At 43.2% G+C, this 22,641-nt stretch overlaps 1 protein-coding gene across 1 annotated transcript; it reads left to right on the top strand.

Moving 5' to 3' along the window:
- Positions 1-3,502: 3,502 nt before the first annotated feature.
- CCN1 (cellular communication network factor 1) lies at positions 3,503-5,549 on the top strand (the record flags this gene model as incomplete). The annotated part of the gene is made up of 5 exons (XM_084242060.1): positions 3,503-3,565; positions 3,887-4,100; positions 4,440-4,796; positions 4,923-5,134; positions 5,247-5,549. 5 exons carry the CDS (start codon positions 3,503-3,505, stop codon positions 5,547-5,549), a joined length of 1,149 nt encoding a protein of 382 aa, XP_084098186.1.
- Positions 5,550-22,641: the final 17,092 nt, after the last annotated feature.

The following is a 22,641-nucleotide window of genomic DNA, read 5'->3' as shown; positions in this document are numbered from 1 at the left end:
CCACATACATTCTTCTGTTCTTTAAGCTAGCTTGAAGTTGTTAGATTGGGTGTGCAGGCGAGTATCTATGAGAACAACAACAACAACAACACACACACACACACACACACACCCAGGCACTCCTGCCATCCAAGGTAGTGGTTCTCAGGGTGTGATTCCCTATACCAGCAGAATGAGCATCACTTAGGTGCGTGTTAGAAATGTAGCTAGTAAAAAACTATGGGGCGGGGCCCAGCCATCAGTCTTAACTAGCTGTCCAGGTAATTCTGAGACTTGCTAAGTTTGAAATCCACTGATCTAGGGCAAGGAAACTGGAGTCACCAGGTTTAGACTGATTCTTCTCAGTTGCCACTAGACAGTGAACCCTTCTTTTGCTGAACTAAAATTCCCCAGCATCCGCGCATGAGAGACATTCCTACAACTCAACACAAAACCAGGAGGTGCAGAAGAAAAACAGTCCCTTCTCCACACCTTGCAACAAGGCAACAAGGTACTCCTATTCCCTGATGGGGCACCCATATAGGGAAGGGTGGGAGGAAAAAGAGTGAAAGAGTCATGCAGAATTAGCACCCAAAGCAACACTTACCCATCAACATGTGTGCATTTGTCTGCCAATCTGTCAACTTGAACTGATCTGCAGCTCTCATCGAGAAGGCGAGACGGCGACAGGACGTCTGGGGTTTCTGGACTGTCCTTCAGCAGGACATGAGGAGCTGCTGTTTCTCTGGCCTGATACTGAGGTTTACTAGCTGTTGCATTAGGACACAGTATATGGAAAGTCTGTTCACATAGGTTACTCCAGTCTCTCTTGCTCCCCACCTCCTGGCCCTGTTTGCTCCAGCTTCCCAGCCCTGTCCCACAACACACCCCCTTTGCTTTAAATGGGCAACTGATGGTAAGGTCCTCTAAGCTTTTCCTCTGGGGCCAACTCATCCTCCAAGATTTCCCAGTTGAAGTCCAGAAACAAACCCACACAACCTTGTTAGAAAACTTTAATTTGATTTTTAAAGGAATCTCTGGAATGGTTTGTGTTTGAATGCCGTGCAGCAGGCTGAATCTCTCCCTGCACCCCCATCCCAACTTCCCAGTAAAAAAACGAGGTATATACCGGACTGTTGGATCATCCACTATAATTTTATTTTAAATCATGATAGACAGATTGCGTGAAAAACAAGGAATTCCAAAGAATTTCCTGCTCTGGGAACAGAAGTAAAGTCTATATTTAACAACATTTGAAGCTGTCAAGAATGCTTTGTGGTTGGATAACAGAGGCAGAAAAATGTTAAAAACGCAGGCTACTGCTATACCCAAATATGGAAATATTGTTACGTCTGGTGTCTGATTCACCATCTGGAAATACTTACAACCATGAAGTCAAATAGAAAAGACGCCACAACAGAAGCCAGGAACGCTTCTCTCCATTCTCTCTCTACCTCCTCCTCCCACCCTGTACTGCGCCTACTCAACCTTGTCCCGAGTCACTTCATTAAGAAGGAAACAATAATGAAATCCTAATACGGGAAAACCCATTTTTAAAATAATGGCTGATGATTGGCTCCCGTAGATGTAAGTAGGGCCCAGACTTTCCTCACTGTATTTCCCTAACACCTGACAATCTATTGTCTTGAAAAGTAAATCCCCCCACCCTGTACTCCAACAAAGCCTGAGGGATCCTCCTGCCTCCAGCAAAAGCCATTTAGACTTTTGAAAGGGAACTTCTGAATGAATGAAACGTAACTCTTTCCTGCAATAGTTCTCTCTGAGAATATTTTCATTGCAACAGCTTCTCATTGTGCTTATCTGAATCATTGACAGAAAAGTCAGCGCTGAAGGCCTTCTTAAGCAAAACCGCCAAATTATGAAGATCCAACACCCCTAAACATTAAAAAGGACAAAGAGTTCTCCTGGAGTAAGTAATAAAAAGGAAGGCTGAGTTGTGTTGGTTTTTTATCACAATTATACATGAAGATTGATTATGAAACTTTGAGGGAAAAAGTATACATCACACTAACAATAATGATGTTACAGTAAATTGTGTTGTAGGGGGTGTGTTGCAGGTTGAATATGTAGTTTCTTAAAAATCTACTAATATTTTTATTCCAGACTATTACATCATAAATCTCTTACTTCTTTGTATTCGGAAAGAAAAGCATTGCATTTCCTTGGAAATGGCAGCTCTAAATGGTCCCAAGGAAAGGAGTTACATCCCTCTGGCTCGGCAAAGCTTTTAACTTGAAACCATCTACTTTTCCCAGAGAGCCATCCAGCACAATGGTATTGGAATCTGGTTTAGCCTTGCAGTGTATACAGGTGGTGATCTAAGTACAAATCACTCCACCGAGGTCCCTTCTGCTGCTGGTTTGCTGGCTGCTTAGCGAACACATCCACCTCCCACGCTTGGAGGGCGACTGGAAGGGCTTACCCCGTTCCCCGCATCCGTGAGGAAGTATATAAGTCAGTTTTCCAGAAAACTCCCTGCGTTCGTTTCCTCTTGGACTTCCAACCCAGGCAGTGGGCTGGAACTAAAGTGGGAACCTCCAAAAACAAACAAGTACGACATACCAAAAAAAAAAAAAAAAAAAAAAAAGGGGGAAGACCTCTGCCTGGGAATCTTCCAGGCATGGGGGAAGTTGATTTTTTTTCCCCCCCTTCTCATTCATAAATGCCACTGCAAGTATTAATTTGCAATACTTAACTTGGCTAATAAACACCATACCAGAACTTTGGGACTTGATCCGAGCGTGCCTGTATGAAGTCCACAAATAGATTCCTGGCTCAGAGACACACTACCCCTCCCGGTTCGCTTCTCTCTGTAGATAACACTCCCACCTTCGCTGTAAACAAGCAAACAGCTCGCTGCTTTCTTGGCTGAGGGCTTCCAAAGCTGCCTGGTCAACTCGGCATCACCAAACAAAACGACTTTTGTTCCTCCCTCTCAGATCCTCCCACCCTCCCAGTGGAGGCAAAGTCTTGCACTAGCCCCCCCTCACCCCCTCCACCACCATCACCAACATCAAGCCAAAAAGAGCCCTCCCTAATACGAGCCGTTATTTAAAGTGGAAAAAACGGAAGATTGTTTTCTTGACGGGTCCAGGACAAAAAAAAAAAAAAAAAAAAAAGGTGCAACGGAGCCAGGGGAGGCGCTTGGCAGCAGCCCGCGCCAACCAGCATTCCAGAGATGTTTGAGAATTCTGGAACGCGCAGACAGCGCCGACGTCACTGCAACACGCGGCGCCTTTGCCGGCCCGTATAAGAGGCGGGCTCTGCGCGCTTGGGCAGACCGCGAGCGAGAGCGCCCTCGAGCAGCACCCGCGCCCTCCGTGCCTCCCCGGGAAGGACCTCGAGCTCAGGACGCCCGCAGCCGGCTCGCCTCCCGGTCCTCCGACTCCCTGCGCCGGGGCCACCGCACCCGCACCCCGACCCCGCCGCGCCGGGCCACCCTGCTGCGCACCGGTGTGTTGGCTGCTTTGCGCGCTCGCCCAGACTCCTCCTGCGCGCCACAATGAGCTCCCGCACCGCCCGCACGCTCGCCTTCGTGGTCACCCTTCTCCCCTTGGCCAGGCTGGTGAGTTCTTTTGCCATCGCTTCTTCTCGCCCTCCCGGTCCCTTCCCCTGTCCGTCTCCAGATGGCCCAAGCAGGGAAAAAGCTAAACTGGAGAGGTTGGGTGGGGGGCGTTTCGGGATAGCTTTTCTTTAAATTCCCCCCCGCACCCCACCACCCCGCCCCGCGCCGCTCCTCTACCCCCGGCGTACATGTGTTGTGTTGGGGGCCTCACAGCCGCCCCGGGTGGCCGGACTGGACGGGATCAGAGACCCCGGTCCCTCCTCTGGACGCCTCTTCCTGCGCACTGCGCGAAATCTCACGCGTGTCTTTCTTCTCCTCCAGGCGCTCTCCACCTGCCCCGCCGCCTGCCACTGCCCCCTGGAGGCGCCCAAGTGCGCCCCGGGAGTCGGGCTGGTCCAGGACGGCTGCGGCTGCTGTAAGGTATGCGCCAAGCAGCTCAACGAGGACTGCAGCAAAACGCAGCCCTGCGACCACACCAAGGGGCTGGAATGCAATTTCGGCGCCAGCTCCACCGCTCTGAAGGGGATCTGCAGAGGTAAGATGCTTGTGGTTTGGCCCCTTTAAAAAAATAATAGTCCCCGTAGTCCAGAAGTTTAGTAATTTTGAGACCATGTATGGTGATGCTTTGTTGTTGGTAGCTTGGCAGAAAGGCACATGATTTCAGCAGTCTGGAATGCAATTCAGTGTGTCTGGGCCCATCGAAAAGCGCATACGGAAAAGTGATTCCTGACTAACTTATTGTTCTGGTCTGGAGTCTCCGGGGAATTGTAGGGAACTTTACCATAAATTGAATTTAACAGCAGAAAATATGTATGAGTTTCAGGCCGTGGTTCGGAATCTCAACTTTATCCTCTTTTCCCTTTCTCTTTTGCAGCTCAGTCAGAGGGCAGACCCTGTGAATATAACTCCAGAATCTACCAGAACGGAGAAAGTTTCCAGCCCAACTGTAAACATCAGTGCACATGTATTGACGGTGCTGTAGGCTGCATTCCACTGTGTCCCCAAGAACTCTCTCTCCCCAACTTGGGCTGTCCCAACCCTCGGCTGGTCAAAGTCACCGGGCAGTGCTGTGAGGAGTGGGTCTGTGATGAGGATGGTGCCAAGGACCCAATGGAAGACAGAGATGACCTCCTGGGCAAGGGAATGGCATTTGATCCCTCTGAGGTGGAATTAACGAGAAACAATGAATTAATTGCAGTTGGAAAAGGCGACTCTCTAAAGCGGCTCCCTGGTAAGTTGAGACTGAGCCCATGAGACATACTGAAATACATTTCTAATGTCAAGCTTTATAGAAATGAGCACTTGCATCTGTGTCAGTATGCCTCTGACAGATCTTTCCTCTTGTTTGTCTCTCTAGTTTTTGGAATGGAACCTCGGATCCTATACAACCCTTCTTTACACGGCCAGAAGTGTATTGTTCAAACAACTTCATGGTCCCAGTGCTCAAAGACCTGTGGAACTGGTATCTCCACACGAGTGACCAATGACAACCCTGAATGCCGCCTGGTGAAAGAAACCCGGATTTGTGAAGTGCGGCCTTGTGGACAGCCACTGTACAGCAGCCTGAAAGTAAGTTCCTGTGGCTGCTTGTCGATGTTCCTGGCAGCTGTGTGAGACGTGAACTTCTCTTCCAAGAAAGAGAAACATTATCCTAACTTTCCTTCCCTCTTCTTTCTTACAGAAGGGCAAGAAATGCAGCAAGACCAAGAAATCCCCCGAACCAGTCAAGTTCACTTACGCTGGATGCTCGAGTGTGAAGACTTACCGGCCGAAGTACTGCGGCTCCTGCGTGGATGGCCGCTGCTGCACGCCCCTGCAGAGCAGGACTGTGAAGATGCGGTTCCGCTGTGAGGACGGGGAGACGTTTTCCAAGAACGTCATGATGATCCAGTCCTGTAAATGCAACTACAACTGTCCACACGCCAATGAGGCAGCGTTTCCCTTCTACAGGCTGTTCAATGACATTCACAAATTTAGGGACTAAATGCTGCCTGACTTTCCAGCACAAGGAACAGGGACAAACAGGGGAGAAGAGGGCCAGAATCATGGAGACATGGGTGGGGGCAGTGGGGGTGAAGGGACTCATTGTAGAAGGGATGCATTGCTCATTGTTGAGTAGTTTTAAGGTATTTCGAAACTGCCAGGTGTGCTGACGGACACTAGTGCAGCCGCGATTGGGGAATACTTTGCTTCATAATATTGGAGCACATGTTACTGCTTCGTTTTGGAGCTTGTGGTGTTGATGACCTTCTGTTTTCTGTTTGTAAATTATTTGGTAAGCATATTTTTCTCTAGGCTCTCTTCCTTTCACTACTACGATGGTAAAAGATAGGATTAACTGAATGGTTTAACCTTCATCCTTTGACGGAAGTAAATGGGAGGGGGTTCCAGCCCCTCCCGAGGTGACACTCTGTGAGTGTCTGTGAGAGGCAGCTATCTGCACTCTAAACTGCAAACAGAAATCAGGTGTTTTAAGACTGAATGTTTTTATTTATCAAAATGTAGCTTTCGGGGAGGGAGGGGAAATGTAATACTGGAATAATTTGTAAATGACTTTAATTTTATATTCAGTGAAAAGAATTTATTTATGGATTTAATCATTTAATAAAGAAATATTTACCTAATACCTGAGTGTACGACATTCAATATTTTCAGAGTTTCTCCAGAGTTATTGGAAACAAGCTAGCCTATGCCTTATGTCATTCAAAGAGGATTTACTGAGTGCCTCTTTTGTGCCAGGAACTGTTCTAGGTGGTTGGGTTAGAACAGGCAACTAACCTAGACAATGATTGCATTTACATCTTCCGTAGTTCTTACTTTGCATTTAAAGCAATCTGTATAAAAAATATGTATCGAACACGAGGCATTGCAAAAAATACAAGGAGGGATTTGAAGTTAAATTTGTGGTTTAAATACTAACACTTCACTTTCTTATGAATTGAAAGCCTCAGTGTCTCCATCACGGAATCACTATGAGGTGGCTTTCATAGAGTCATTTATAATTTTAATCACCAGGCTATTGTGCAGGTCAGTTCAATAGAGAAGAGAAACTCTTCAGTGAAAGCAGAGCATAATCCAGGTTGCCCATATCTATATCCACAGGCAAGATTGAGTATGGTTAGATATTATGTTATGAAAGGTCAATTGTTTAAACCTTTATATTTTTCCAATGTTGTTCTTAAAGCTTGGGAGAATTACTTAAAAATTCACTCTTGCCTGGGAGCAGGGAAACAAATCTGCAAGAGTCTATAGGAGGTCAGTTTATTTTCAGTGAATGAGCTTGAAGCAATGACTTGTGCTAATCCTAATAAGCTGGTGATTAGGTAAACAAGCTGTTAAATGCAAAAGAATGTAAGGAATTTCAAGTACTTTCCCAATAGTGTGAGGATCAAGCTACCCACCCCCTTCTCTTTTTATAATACACATTATATTGATGGAGACTGAGCAGTTAGAGCTGGCCATCCAGAAGGTCAAAGGCTAGATGCAGAGCAGCCCCAAAAGAAAAGGACCTGAATCCTAGGTCCAGGAGAGGTTGAGAAGGCTGCATCAATGTTTGTGAAAATGTTGGTAGCCTATTTTAGAAGAATCTATGTCTTTAGAAAGCGCTGACAATAAACCTTTTATAGAGAGAAGTTTTCCTTTCATCGACCCTCTTGGCTCCTGTTCAAATCCATAGTGAAATATTTCAGTCTGCACTTAGTTAAGAGAGTACTTGAATTTTTAGGCAATAAGAGAAAGTGCTTTAAAGGGGGAGAGGGGTCCTCTAAGGGTGATTTATTTCAAAATAGTTTTAATATTGATGCTTTAATGAATACTCATAGAAAAGCACTGCCTAACCATCTGTTTTAAAGTCTTACAAAAATATATAAAGGTTAATAATAATAGTAAAATCTATGGCAAAGACCTTCGCTCTTCTGCTTTTGACAATGTCTTGTCTGAAATATTAAAACTTGTGCTTTCTGAGTAGTCAGGTTTTCTTGCCTAAGGCCTTCAAATTTTAAGATATTTAGAGATTTAAACACCACCTGGCTCTGTCCTGGATGCAGTTAAGCTTGTCGGTGCAATATAACATGTGAAACATAATAAAGGCATGCGGCTTTTGTGATGCAATCTTGTCGAACAGACATCTAAATTCATAGGTAAGATTTACCCATTCCCAGGCACCCATCCTGAGCTATTGGCCTCCAACCCCAGAACCCAGCAAACTGCTTCTTGTGTAGATCAAGGAGCAATATTTTACAGATCCTTTAAATGTGTAGGGAGGTAATATTTTTGCAAAATAAGCTCAAATTCTAAACAAAACCTAGCATGGGAAAACCCTAGACTGTCAGGTCATTAATCTCCTTGCAATAAATACAATAACTGTAAAGCACAACTGCTGATTCTATTTAAATAACAGTACTCAGTTAATTTTTTAAAAAGGTGACAAAATGCAAATTATGTATTTTATTGCACAATAGAAAAAGGGACAAAATGTGCTTGAGAATGAAATTTTATAGTTTAGAAAATACACATTTTATCTAAGTCCAGAATGGAATTCTGCCTACTTCAAATAGAGAAGAAAAAAAAAAAAAAAACCAAATACACACAACAACCCATGTATCTGCATGTATAAAAAAGAAGTATATAACAGTCATTATAATATAATTGTGCCCTCCACACACAGTATAGCTCTTGTATAGTTATCACTTTCCAATCCAAAAGGCCCTAATAGTTTTGAGCTGTGTGTATGTGTGTGTGTTTGTGTGAGTTTGATAGAGATGTAAGCACCAAGAGTTAAAGGTAACCCCTGGAACTTAAGAACTTAGTGAATTTTAAGAAATAGTGGAATATTTAGGAACACTAAGTGCTTGTGTTATCCACTTTACAAAGAGATGTGACTGAATCGAAGTTCACAAAATTTATTTTGGAGTTATTTTTTCAGTTAAAACCAGATTTGATCTCTTCTCCTCCTTCTGGCACTATTGGGAAGTTTATTGAGCAATAGCCAGGGTCCAGCAGAACCACAGCACAGAACAAAGCAGTGTTTTGGGCAGAGTGGCGGGTGATGCAGTGGAAAGAATGCCAGACAGGAGCGGGGAGTCATGTCTTTTAGCACCCGCTCTGCCATTCATTTTCCAGGTGACTCTGGGCAAGTTTCTGGGTTGCTCTCACCTGTGTTAAAATGGAACAATAGCTTCCAGCATTTTTGTCACAAAAAAAAAAAAAGAAAAGAGAAACAAACAACCCTTTTTCATAGTCTCTCTTTGGAGCCCCGGCACCCATACCTGAAAAACTCTCTCCTCAAGCAACTGAATATATGATATTTCTGTGGGTAAATGTATTCATCTACGTAAGTCATTGAAAATACAAACTTTCTAGGCCCCCTATCCTCTCTAAAGCACCCTGGTTATGGGGTGTGGGAAGTCCAGGATCCCACAGTCTATAGGTCCACATTTTCACCTCCGTGTGGAGTCCTGAAATCTGCGCCTCATTAAGTGTCTGCCGTAAACACCTCCTGCTTTGAAACAAGGTACATTGTGATACATGACAATGATGTATGTGTCCTATGGATACGACAGAATTATTTGTGACTGATTTTATTGGTGGGAGGCAACACTTATCCACGTAATCTTATAAAGTGCAATTCATTTAAACAAGTGCTCAGACGCATATGTTGATGCTTTACAGTTCTCATATATTCTGCTCGGTTATTCTGAATCCACCCCTTTCTCACCTCCAGTGTGAACATTCAAATCTAAGCCACTATCATCTCTTGCCTGAATGGCAGGAGTGACCTTTTCACTTGGGACATATTTTATTTTCCAAAAATGACTTCAGCATTATCTCCCACCCTAATGTCCTTCTGCAGTGTGATCCTATTGCGCCTTAGTGGGGTCTGTTTTTCTGGGTGGGCTTTTTGATTGCTTTGACCAAAGAATATCCAGGAAGCATTACAAGGTAATGCCAGTCTCAAGTGTTGCACTGGCTAGGTGCTCCTACTTCCTTTCTCTTAGAAAAACACTTCCATGTGATAAGTATACTCCATGAGACCAGGAGACTGTGAGATGCCTATGCCACATAGGCAGGCCCTGGAGGATGTGATGCCCTGTGGGGTAAGAGAGAGGTCAGGAAGCTCTTAGAGTTCACATGTGCTTGAAGAAACTATCTTGGAAATGGCTCCCTGGGCCCCAGCTGTCTCACAAGATTACATCTTGTGAATTAGAGCTGAAATACCAGTTGTGTCCATCTGAGAATTCCTGACCCAGAAAACAGTGAGCAGATGAATAAGACTATTTTGTGGCACTAAGTTGTGTGCAATAGATAACAGAAACATTATTGGCTTCTATTCTTGCCCTCCTCCAATCCATTTTCCTTAAAGGAGCCAGAATGATCCTTGAAAAATGTAAGCCATTACTTTTGGGATAACAGTTTGCTCCTTACTTGACACACAAGTCCTGAACCCTACCTCCTTCTTCCCACACCTCCTCAGTAACTATAATGCTACTAGCCTTTGTCTTTTGAAATAAACCAAGTAACTTCCTCATTACAGTGTTGCACTAGCTTTCCTCTGCCTCAAATGCCCTTTTCATTGATATAAGCTTTTCATGTCATGCAGGTTTCAGCATAAATGCTATCTTCTCTCACCACCTAGCCCAAATAGTTCATTATATCAAGAAAGTTTTATTTCCATCATGGCACTCAGTACTACCCAATATATTCTTGATTTCCCTTTCTAGAATAAGCTCTATGAGAGCAGAAATTTTTGCCTGCCTTTTTTACCACTATAAAAGCATCACTTGACACCAAACCTGGCATAAATTAGGTGCTCATTAGTATAGAATAAAAGTTGTCTTTTGCTGAAGCTAAATTAGAAAGCACCCACTCACTGGCACCAAGTCTTCCTTCTACTTCACCTTGGGCTTTCCCCACATCTGTTAGTCATTCATTCATCATTTCATTCATATCTAGTCAATACACACTTGTCTGGCACTACTACATTCCAGGCAGAGTGCTAAGCAGCACTTGAAAAGAAACATGTTTCCTACTTTGTGGTAGGCGAGACATACAAGCCAGACAAAGTGAATTAGGGTTAGGTTCCGCTGCAAGTCATAAAAAACCCAAGCAACAATGGCTTAAGTAACATACAAGTTTCACTCATGTGAAAATCCTGGTCAGGAGCGCTAGGTTGATATGGTACCTCAGGGTTTCAAGGACCACAGCTCCTGCTATCTTGTTTAGTATTTGTAACCTCCTTTCCTTAGTTGATCCCATGGCAAATGGCCTTACCTTATCAAAAGAGAATCTGGGAAATGTAGTTTTTACCCTGAGTGGCCATTTATGCAGCTAAAAATCAGAGTTCCTGCCACTATAGAAGGAAGAACTAGTAGACTAGTAGCCAGTATCATTACATAGCTGAAAACATGCCATAATAAGTATAACAGGGCACAGAGAAGGGTTAAGGAAAAAGGTACCAACAGTGTGAGACTGGGATCAATTGAAGGAATTGTCAACTCATTTGTGCTTTGAAACACAAATAGTTTGGAAACTATTTAAAATCCTAGGTGCTTAATTGAACATTTCTGAAATAATCCTTGGTAACTTCCCCATGTCAACCATAAAGAGAAATCAGACACCGCACCATCTTTGGTTTGGAGTCTTGAAGGCCACTAGTATTTGAAACAGTTTCCATTTTTGTTTGGTGTTTACACACACACACACACACACACACACACACACACACACACACGCAGATAACAAGAAGAAGAGAGAGAGATTTGTTTTAAGGAATTGGCTCATGCAATCATGGTGCCTGGCAAATTCAAATGCTTGAATAGTCCAGCTGTTATAGGACAGGGAGAGGGGCAGCCCAAACCCCGCAAACCTGCCTATTCTACATGGGTTCTGCCATCCGCCGCATCAACACAAAACATATGAGACTAATGGGAAGGATCTTTAATAAAACTAGGAAACAATACAGGTAAGGCAAAGAGTCTAGTTTCTAAATGAAGCACCCAAAGTTACCCATCCCCTCGTGGGTAAAAGTCCATCCAAATGGGATTGGCCCAGAGCAAGGCCCCAAAGCCTGCTACAAGTCTAAAGCATCTTCCAGTGGGGACCCACAGCAAAGGGTCACAAACAACCGGACAAGCCCGGAAGGAAAAGAGCAAAATCAACATCAAGATAAAAGCTGCCATTGTCACCTCCCCACGGGTCTCACCCACATCTGTGTCACCCCATCCACGACCAAAAGACAAGCGCAGTTTCTTCACGTGTCTCTAGGCTCCATGTGCCTCCTCCAGGTCTCCTTCTGGCTCCATCCTGCTTCCTTCCTTCCTCAGTCTCTTCTGCAGCTTCTCCTCTTCCTGCTCAGCTCCACCCTCCCTTGGGTGGGGAAGGGAACCTCCCCCTTTCCTGGGGACCACCCTGTTACAATCCCCCCTTTTAATTTTTATTCCACCATATCTATGGTGGCACAGATCTCATGGTGTAATCTTACGAGACAGTCTTTTTTCAGGGTTACAATGTGTGTAAGAGAAGCAACAATTAGTCAGCAGCATTGTCCATGAATGTCCAGTATGAGTTTCATTACTTAAAAATAGTCCATTATCCAAGCCAAAAGAAAAAAATTTGGAGCATTGGCTAAAACAAGATAGCAAATATATCAAAATCACAGGGAAAAAATGTTAAAATGGTTCAAATGATGTAAAACACAAATTTTCTCAACCTTGATCCCAAACTTTTAATAGCAAAGCAAAAGTTTGCAAACTAAATCTACTTTTAAACCATTTTTCCTATTTTTGCATAAAATCACAGGGTAGAAATAACTAACAGCAATTTGTTTAGCTGGCTTTGTTGAAATATTCCATACAGGATCAGAGCGAACCGGTGGCATCCAGTCGATGTATGCTTCAGGTATAAAGTTGGTCTCATCAGACTCCACCTGGGCTTTCCTCTTCTCGAGGGTACCAGGGCATTTTCGTTGGCCGGGTTGTCCAGTCCTGCCAATGGAGGCAAGCTTCCTCACCTTCTTTGGAGGTCTCTGGAACCCTACAAACAAGGCAAACAGGTTCTCCTCTTCTTGGTTCAGCTCTTTTTTCAACTTTTTGGAAGAACTCCACACAAAGCCACACAATCAAACTCGCGTCCAATTTTTTTGTTAAAACAGACAAAATCCCTATGGAAGTTATGCAAAAACAGACTCTAAGATAAGTAGCAAAAATTACTACCACTATTTGTATGCTGTGTTGGTATCAAGGGGAGAGAAAATGTGACAAGTTAGCTTTGCTGGAAAAAAAATTGCAACCTTTCTGCAGATCCTGGTTACTCAAAACAAAACAAAACAAAACAAAAATTTCGTGGATTCAGGACAGAATGCATAAAAAAAAAATTTCCAGTATTATGTCAAAGAAACCTTAGTAAATGTCAGGTGTATTTCCATGTCTATTCAGTCCTTTGTAGGAAAGTTTTTTACTCTCAACAGTTCCATCAATAGGAATCTGTTGAGACCTTTTCTCCCTATATTTCCGGAAACAATTTCTGTAGGTGTGAAACAATTGAATTATACAATATTACAAGGTGACAATCACCATTGACAATTTACATACATACCAGATACTACTGTTAACATCTTGTACATACCAAAGTTTTACCATTTTCCCAAGTGACAATGCTTCCCTTTCAGTTTTACTTCATTAGGTAAAAGCCAAATAGAACAAATTCATGTAATGCCTTCCCAGGAGGAAAAGGAGAAACTTCGTGGAGTGTCTCAGGAGCTCTACTGAGGTTCCACAAAATTTCCTTGCATCAGTCAAATAACAAGCTACCAAATTTGTACTTGAATTTAGATTTCTGGGAAGCTTTGCCATAAATATCAGAAAATTAGCAGAAACAACAATATTCAATCTCTATGAAGGCACCGGCTTAGTTCAGTAGCACAATGTTGACAATCAAACCATAACTTTTTGTTTTTCTCATAACTGGAGACTCTTTTTTTTTTTTTTTCCAACATCTATGGGCACCATGTATACCAATTTGTCGATCACTGGAGGTCAAGACGGTTAGACACAAGGACATACTGACAGACAACATATAGACACAAAGAGTTCTTTAGTTACCATTCATCACGCGTGGGATATCCCGTGCAACTGCAGTTTGTCTGATAGGCCAAAGTAACAATAAAAAAAACAAGCAGGGAAACAAAAAAACTTCAAAGTAAAAAAAAACAAAAGTTGATAGGAAATAACAAAATCAAGATTAAAAACCTTTGTATGAAAGAAAAAAAATACTGTCAGCATATGCATGATCCTAGATGTTATTTCACATCTCCTAAACTTTGCAAGGAAGAGATTGGTTAGAGCATGGTAGTTTTTTTTCTTCTCAGGGTTTCTTCAGAAAAAAAAAAAACGAGTTCTTGGGTATCCTGCAATAATAACTGGAAAAGAAGTCAGTAACATTCAAGTTTCTTTCTGTTTCTTAAATAAATATCTCAAGTCTTCAATGGGTTCACAAGACCAATGGGACTTCGTCTCTGGGTCCGTTCCTTCTGGCGCTTTCTTAACTCTGGAATGATGTACTCAGGGTTTTATTCCTGCAAGTTTTAGAGAAGTATGTGTGCTTAGCAAAACGTCATATGGACCGGTCCATTTTTCTGACAACTGGTTTTGGGCATCCCCACTCTGCCAGGTCTTCAGTAAGACCTGATCTCCAGGTTTGAAGGGATGCAATGGTTGATCAGGAGGCATAGAGATCCTTGAGTTTGCAAAGTTATGAATTACTGCCAGAACCTCCTGGATGTGTTTCACATATTGTGTGATCCGGCAATCTTGAGCTATTTCTGGACTGGCCTTCAGAACTGAGGCCTGGAAGGGTCTTCCAAACACAATTTCAAAGGGGCTTAATTGTAGCCCACTTCTAGGTGCCACTCTTATGCGGAGGAGGGCAAGGGATAGTACCTGGTCCCAATGAAGCTGTGTTTCTTGGCACAGTTTCGCCAAGGTTTTCTTTAAGGTGTGATTCATTTTCTCCGTTTGTCCAGAAGACTGTGGTCTCCATGCAGCATGCAATTTCCAGTTGATCTGTAACGCACTGCTTACTGCATGAGTAACATCAGAGACAAATGCTGGCCCATTATCACTCTGGATAGAATCCGGCAACCCAAAGCGAGGAATTATCTCCTTTAGCAGCTGTTTTGCAACCTCAGAAGCTTTTTCCGTCTTTGTGGGAAATGCTTCCACCCATCCCGAGAACGTATCCACAAAAACCAACAGGTATTTGAAGTTGCCCGTTGTTCTAGGCATTTGTGTAAAGTCCACCTGCCAGTCCTCAAAAGGGCACTTGCCTCGATATTGAACCCCAACGGCTCTGGGGTGGGAGTCAGTCTTGGGGTTATTCCTGGCACATAGTTGACAACCTCGGGTGATCCGTTGTGCTATTCTATGCAAATATGGTCCCTTCAAATATGGGCGCACAGTTTCTAATAAGGCATCCCTCCCATAGTGGGATCCTTCGTGAAGATGTTTTAGCACCGGATATACCAGGGCCTCCGGGAGGAGTATCATCCCATGGGAGTTTACTCTCCAAGTAGAGCTGGGGTCAAACTCAGTAAATCCCCATGCACGAGCTCTCTCCTCATCCTGCTCGGTGTATTCAGGAGCATACTGAGTCAGGTCCACAAGAGGGATGAGTGCACCCTGGAGGGCAGAACGGGCAGCAGCCTTAGCGGCCCGATCAGCTGCCCTGTTGCCCTTTGCCAAGTCAGACCCACCCTTTTGGTGGCCAGGACAGTGCATCACCGCGACAGCTGATGGTAAAGCTACTGCCTTTAACAAGGCCAGGATTTCTAATGGGTGTTTGACATCCTTGTTGCTAGCCGTAAGAAGTCCCTGCTCCTTCCAAATGGGATTGGCCCAGAGCAAGGCCCCAAAGCCTGCTACAAGTCTAAAGCATCTTCCAGTGGGGACCCACAGCAAAGGGTCACAAACAACCGGACAAGCCCGGAAGGAAAAGAGCAAAATCAACATCAAGATAAAAGCTGCCATTGTCACCTCCCCACGGGTCTCACCCACATCTGTGTCACCCCATCCACGACCAAAAGACAAGCGCAGTTTCTTCACGTGTCTCTAGGCTCCATGTGCCTCCTTCAGGTCTCCTTCTGGCTCCATCCTGCTTCCTTCCTTCCTCAGTCTCTTCTGCAGCTTCTCCTCTTCCTGCTCAGCTCCACCCTCCCTTGGGTGGGGCAGGGAACCTCCCCCTTTCCTGGGGACCACCCTGTTACACAGCAGGCTAGACATTCAGGTAAGAATTAGATATACAGGCCAGGTCAGGCTGGCTGGCAACTCACTATGGCACAGTGTTAAGGCGAGATCCCTTCTTCACAGAATCTCAGTCTTTTCTCCTAAGGTTTTCAACTGCTTGGATGAGGCCCAGACACACATTGGGGTAATCTGCTTTCCTCAAAATCTACTGATTTAAGTCACATGATTAAATACATCTTAGTAATACCATCACAGCAATTCCAATTTTAGACTGATTTTTTCCCTAACAAATGGACACCATAGTCCAGACAAGCTGACACATAAAATTAACCATCCCAGTATCCGTGTGGTAGAACATTTTGGGGGCAAGAAACTCATGGCCACCCTCTAAAATGGAATGAACTTGAGTGGAGTCAGACACAGCAAAGGCTTCGCTAGTTATACCTAAGATTTCCCCAGGCCTGTCTTCATGCTTGCGCATGGGATCTAATGTTTATTTTGTGTTGACCAGATTCATAGGGGACCTCAAAAAGGCTTTGAGCACACCACAAGTTCCATACAGAACCAACAGGATCCATGTCAGTTGGGGTGACTGGTGGGTGGGGGAGTAAAAGGAGATCCTTATAAGAGGTTTGGAAAAAGCCCTTCTTGAAACCTGCATTGGGTATGGCAGAATACATTCCTTTGCTTGCACACACCCCAGTACAACTAACACTCCTTCCTCTGTCCTTCATGCAAATCCTCATTGTTGCAATGATACCTCCCCACTGTGACTGGCTGTTTAATTGTTTCTACTAGTCTATAAACTCCTTGCAGAGTTTGTCAACGAATGAATACCGACTAATAGACTGAGGAGTGGGTGATGATGAAACTGTCTAAAACCAATGTTACTTCAACAAAAATTAAAAAAATAAAAAAGTAGGGCCTCCCTGGTGGTGCAAAGGGTTAAGATGCAACCTATGAAGATATCCACAGCCTCTGCAGCACAAGTTCGATTCCCCCGCCCACTAGGGAGCAACCCACATGGTGTAGCAGACCTCTCCTGACTCACCTGCTGCTTCCCTCAGCAGTGTATTTCACTCAATCTGCCTGTTCTGCTCCCTACTCTGTCTCTGGTGGATTCTTTCACTCCCCCCCACCTCTGGCCTGTACCCCAGTTCTTGTATGTATAAATAAATCTTTAAAAAATAAAAATAAAAAAGTAATATAGAGCTGAGTCAAAAGCTAAAATTCATACTTTTCCAATAGGATTAATTAGTCCATCCCTGAATAAAGATATGGGGACACATTCCTTCTCGAATTCATGCAAATCAATTTTCTAGGCATTAATTTAAAATTGTGTAAATGCATAAACATGTTATCTAAATAGATGACAAAGTTTTAAAGTCCAAATTTCTGGCTTCTTTTGAAAAATTGATGGATCTAGCTGTAGTGGATCAGTTACTACATGATAGGAGATAAATAAATTGCAGCTTTCCCATTAGAATGACTGCTTTGCAGTTCAGTTTAGAATGAAGAAGCAGGGGCCTCCCTGGTGGTGCAAGAGGTTACATCGCAGCACTATGAAGCTATCAGCAGTCATTGAAGCATGAGTTCGATCCCCGGGCAGGGAGGTGACCCACATGGTGCAACAGACCTCTCCCGTCTTGCCCGCTGCTCCCCTCAGCAGCGTGTTTCAGTCGATCTGCCTGTTCTGTTTCCCACTCTGTCTCTGGTGAATCCTCTCACCCCTCACAGCTCTGACCTGCTCCCCAGCTCTTGTATGCATAAATAAATAAATCTTTTTTTTTTTTTTAAAAAGAATGATGACGCAATATGTGTATGTATGTTTGGTTGGGGGAGGTCAATAGCAGAAGGAGGTGATCTTTAAAAATCTAGGTTTTTCCTACATTGCCACTTTTACTATATAAGTGCTTAGAAAAATTGTTTTAGGCATGGAAATGCTGTGTGGTAAACCCAGGAAAGAATAGAGGCCACTTCATTAGTTTCAAATCTCAAGTTGCTGTAAACTTATCCTCACTCGCTTAGCTTCCTTCTACAATTCCAGCCTGTATTTTCATGAAGTTGATCAAAGATACATATTGTATCTTGAAACTCTGCTGAATTTACCCATCTATTTTTATAGTTACCGAAGAGTATTCCCACATGAATAACTACAGATAACAAAGGGGTTTGTTTGCTCTAGATTACTTCTTTTAAATGACTCAAAATCCTACCTTCAAATGCTGTAAAAAAAAAAAAAATACTAATTTTTTTCCCCAGTGTATTCAATGAGCTCTAGTGATTGAGGACATTCCTAAGTAGTTAATCAGAAGTAGAATGGAAGGTAGACCGCAGAGGATTTAGGTTCTGAGCTCATTCCTGACAGGGGTATTTGAGGCACAGGAAAGTACTTGGGTTACAGGGAGGTTTAGCTGGTTCTTGGTATTAGGGTGGGTCCTGGAAAGACTTCAGCCAACGTGCTTTCTATAGGTGTATCAGCATAGTCAGCATCCCAGTACCGAGGATGATACCTTCTCCAGCACATAATGCTGGTAAAACTTTGGTTCTTCTGTTTAGAATATTATCCAGAAAGAGTCACTCATTTCTGGAGGGAGTTTAAATTCTGGGCTCGTGAATAGACCTTTCAGAGCAGTCCAGACTATATTCTACATTAGTTTGTCCTTAGAAACAAGTCTCTAAATTTGTACTTAGAAACAAATGTCTTTGACTTTTTTTTTTTTTAAAGATTTTTTTATTCATATAAGAACTGGAGTCCAGGCCAGAGATGCGGGAGATAAGATGATTCACCAGAGACAGAGTGGGGAGCAGAACAGGCAAATCTACTGAAATATACTGCTGAGGGGAGCAGCAGGCTAGACAGGAGAGGTCTGCTCTGCCATACAGGTTACCTCCCTGCCAGGAATTGAACTCATGTCGCAGTGGCTGGCATAGCTTGATAGCACTGAGACTTTAACCCCTGTGCCACTAGGGAGGCCCATCTTTGACTTCTTACATTCACAATGCTACTTGATCATTTTAAGTAGTCTCTCTAATGTTTACTTGCTTACCTTGTCATATTTTTTAAGGTAATGTTGGTTGACAACACTGCATATTTTAAGCATACAAATTCATACTTCTTCAAATGTGTGTCACCATACCATTCCCACTACCAAAGCACCAATAATCTTCCACCACAATCCACTGGGTTTCCTCCACTCTTTGCGTCCACTGCCCCCACCACCCCCTTCACCTCTGGTAGTCTCAGGTCTACTGTCAGATTCTAAATGTTTGCTTTGTTTCTGTCTATTCCTTTGTTTTACTGTTTTATATTTCACATGAGTAAAACTATGTTGTATTTGTCTTTTTTCCTTCTAACTTATTTTGCTTTGCCTAATCCCTACCAGTTCCTTCCATGTTTTCAAAAATGGCAAAATGCCATCTTTTTTTTTTTTTAAATAGCTGAGTCCACTGTGTACATACACCATATCTTCTTTATCCACTTGTCTGTTGTTGGGCACTAAGGTTGTCTTCTACCTTGCAATGAATATAGGAGTGCATATATCTTTTCAAATTCATGTGTCTATATTCTTTGAATAAATACCTAGAGCAGAGTGCTGGATCATACAGTAGATCTATTCTTAACAGTTTGAGAAACTGGGCCTTCCTGGTGGTGCAAGGTATTAAAGACAGCACTGTGAAACTATCGGCAGCCTCTGCAGCATGAGTTCGATACCCGGCAGGCTAGGGCTAACCACATGGCGCAGCAGACCTCTCCTGTCTCACCCGCTGCTCCCTCAGCAGTGTATTTCAGTCAGTCTGCCTATTCTGTACCCCACTCTCTCTGCGGTGAATCCTCTCACTCCCCACACCTCTGGCCTGTACCCCAATTCTTGTATGCATAAATAAATCTTTAAAAACAAACAAACAAACAAAAAGTTCAAGAAACCTTCACATTATTTTCCACAGGGACTGGACCACTCTAAAACCCCACCTGCAGAGTACATGGATTCCTTTTTCTCCATGCTCTTGTCAGCACCTACTGTTTGTGGTCTTTTTGAAGTGGGACATTTTCACAGGTGTGAGATAGTATTTCATTGTGGTTTTGATTTGCATTTCTCTGATAAGAAATGATGATGAGCATTTTTTTTCATGTGTCTGTTGGCCATCTGCATGTCTTCTTTTGAGAAGTATCGATTTGGAGCTTCTATCCACTTTTTTTTAGTTTTAATAAAAGGAAGGTGCACTTATAAAAATTCAGTATTGTAAAAAATACAGAATATCAAAAAGTAAGGTCCCTAGTAAACCTCCCCTACACAGACACACACACACACACACACACACACACACAGTCACACATAAACATACTCATATATCTCGGGGTGTGCCCAAGATATTATTAATAAATATTACTATTTATTAATATTATTATGAACTTAAAAAGATAAGACTATACATAAATTTTACATTTACTATACTTGAAAGTTATTTCATATTGACACCTGTACTTCTCTCTCAGTGATTGCAATGGTTTCTTAAGCTTTCATTCTATTATTGATGTGCATCATTTATTGAACTATTCAGTGTGGCAGACACTATTGAATGGTCACCTGGTAGCCAAGTCCCCATTTCCTTGATTCCTTGCTAGCAGAGCCCCAGTTTTCAGGTATTTTCCCTTTCATATATTCAGGAAGGTAAATCCCATCTCCAGTCTAAACCCAGGAATTGCATCAGGATGGCTTCAGCCAGCATGGTGGCCTTATTTCTGTACCAATGGTATAGGTTGTTACTTAATTATGATATTACTTAAGGAGAAATCTTTTGGGGTGAGAAGAGCTTCTTAGAAAGTGTTTCATTAACAATAAAGAGTCTGAGAGAGGAAATGCCTTCCTTCTTTGCTGCACACAACCTCTTGAACCCAGCAGGGAGGTGTCACTTACACATTGAAGATGGTGGAGCAGAAAGCTGGAAAGTCCCTGGATCCCTACAAGAGATCACTGAGCTGCTGAGTCTGCTGAATCACCTGACAAGGGCTCACCTGACACCCATATGTCTTGGTTGGCATCATAATAAACCTGCCATAGTTTAAGCTATTTTTGTTGAGACAACTGTTGCTCACAGCTAAAATCATCCTAACTGACGATTTTATAGTTGGCTGTTTTGGATGCCTGTGGAGTTTGTAAATAATGTAGCAATAACCACTTCCAGAGAAGAAGAAAAATGGTTTTATATGTGAATGAAAGAAATAATAAAAAAAAATTTGAGAGGAATATGACTCTCCCATTCACTTACATTTACTGAGTTACAGTACTTCATACGCCACAGGTGGCCAGACCTGGATGACGACCAAGGAGATAATGAGACACAGCCCCTGGCCTCAAGAATGTCATGTGTAGCAGAGTTATCAATCTATAGAAATCATTCTGGTGCTGGGACCTCCCTGGTGACGCAAGGGGTTAAGACGCAACCTATGAAGCTAACCGCAGCCACCGCAGCACGAGTTTGATCCCCGGCCAGGGAGCTACCCACATGGCGCAGCAGACCTCTCCTGACTCACCTGCTGCTCCCCTAGCAGTGTATTTCAGTCAATCTGCCTGTTCTGTTCCCCATTTTGTCTCTAGTGGATCCTCTCACTGCCTGCACCACTGGCCTGTACCCCCATTCTTGTATGCATAAAAAAATAAATCTTTAAAAAAAATAATTCTGGTGCTCTTTAATATGCCAGAGAACATGGGAATGTGAACCCATGGAAAAGACTCAGAGGAAGCTTCACAAAGGACAAAACATCTGAGTCTTGAGGGATGAATAGGAGTTTGCTATCTGGAAGTACCTCCCCAAATGGAAAACACCAAATTATTTGAATCCTGGGAATATGATTAAAGATTGCAGTTTTATAATCTCAGACAAGTTCTCAGTAATTACAGCCATTATGCATTTTGGTTTTATGGGTGATAAGAGTATTTTATAGCTAAGCTGAGCAGCCCTCAGTATGAACGTATGGGAGACATGTACTGGTGATGGGGCCAGGCCTGTCCCTTTCCTGGAAGTTACTTTTGGAAACCCCCCTCTCCCTGACAGCTTGAGCTTGCAGAGGGTAGGTTAGCTTGGCACTACCGCATGTGAACTAGAAGAGGTGGAGTGCAATGACTGTTATCCCACAGGAGACAAAAGCAGTCTGTTTTTCCCACATGACAGGTTGATCTCAGGCTGAAAGAACCTAATCTGGGTCATTCAAGGCAGCCCCAGTGACTACTTGGACCCAACAGCCAAGGCAAAAAGCCCAGCGAGAAAGTGGCCTGGATGTCTTGGTTACTGCTACTTGATTCTCTTGTGTTGGTGCCACAGGTCAGATTCTCATAGGAGGCCACCACCCCCTTCATCGCTTCCGGTTGCTCCTAGAGTAATGCCATGCTCACCATAGCTGCACACAGCTTTCTTGTCCAAGATCTTAAAGTCTGCAGAAATGTGATATGTAAACAAAAGACCACAGGGTCAGGTCTGTGCAGGTTCTTCAAATCCCTCCTATGCCTCCAAATAAGAAAGAACCATCATAATTGCCCTCGCAATCAAAGTGAATGTCAAGAGAAACCATAACTAAACAATGAATGGTCTCTACATTCTGCGTGGACAAGTATAAATAAATAATTCCTAGTCTTTCTGTGCTACATCAATGATAAGTGAATCAGAGGATCTGGAATATTTCATATGTCAATGCATTTGGTCAAAACCAATCCAGACACCCTCTATGCTCCTAAGAACTTATTTAACCCCCATGGTTACTCTCACTGTCATCTGTGAGGAAGTTACACATTCTCTTTAAGCTCTCAGAGGTTAGAGACTAGATTCTTGGCATGATATGAG

Source organism: Talpa europaea (assembly GCF_964194135.1).
Source record: "Talpa europaea genome assembly, chromosome: 9".
Lineage (NCBI taxonomy): Eukaryota > Metazoa > Chordata > Mammalia > Eulipotyphla > Talpidae > Talpa > Talpa europaea.
Note: the sequence above shows the minus strand (reverse complement) of the source record. Positions and strands in the feature narration are given on the sequence as shown.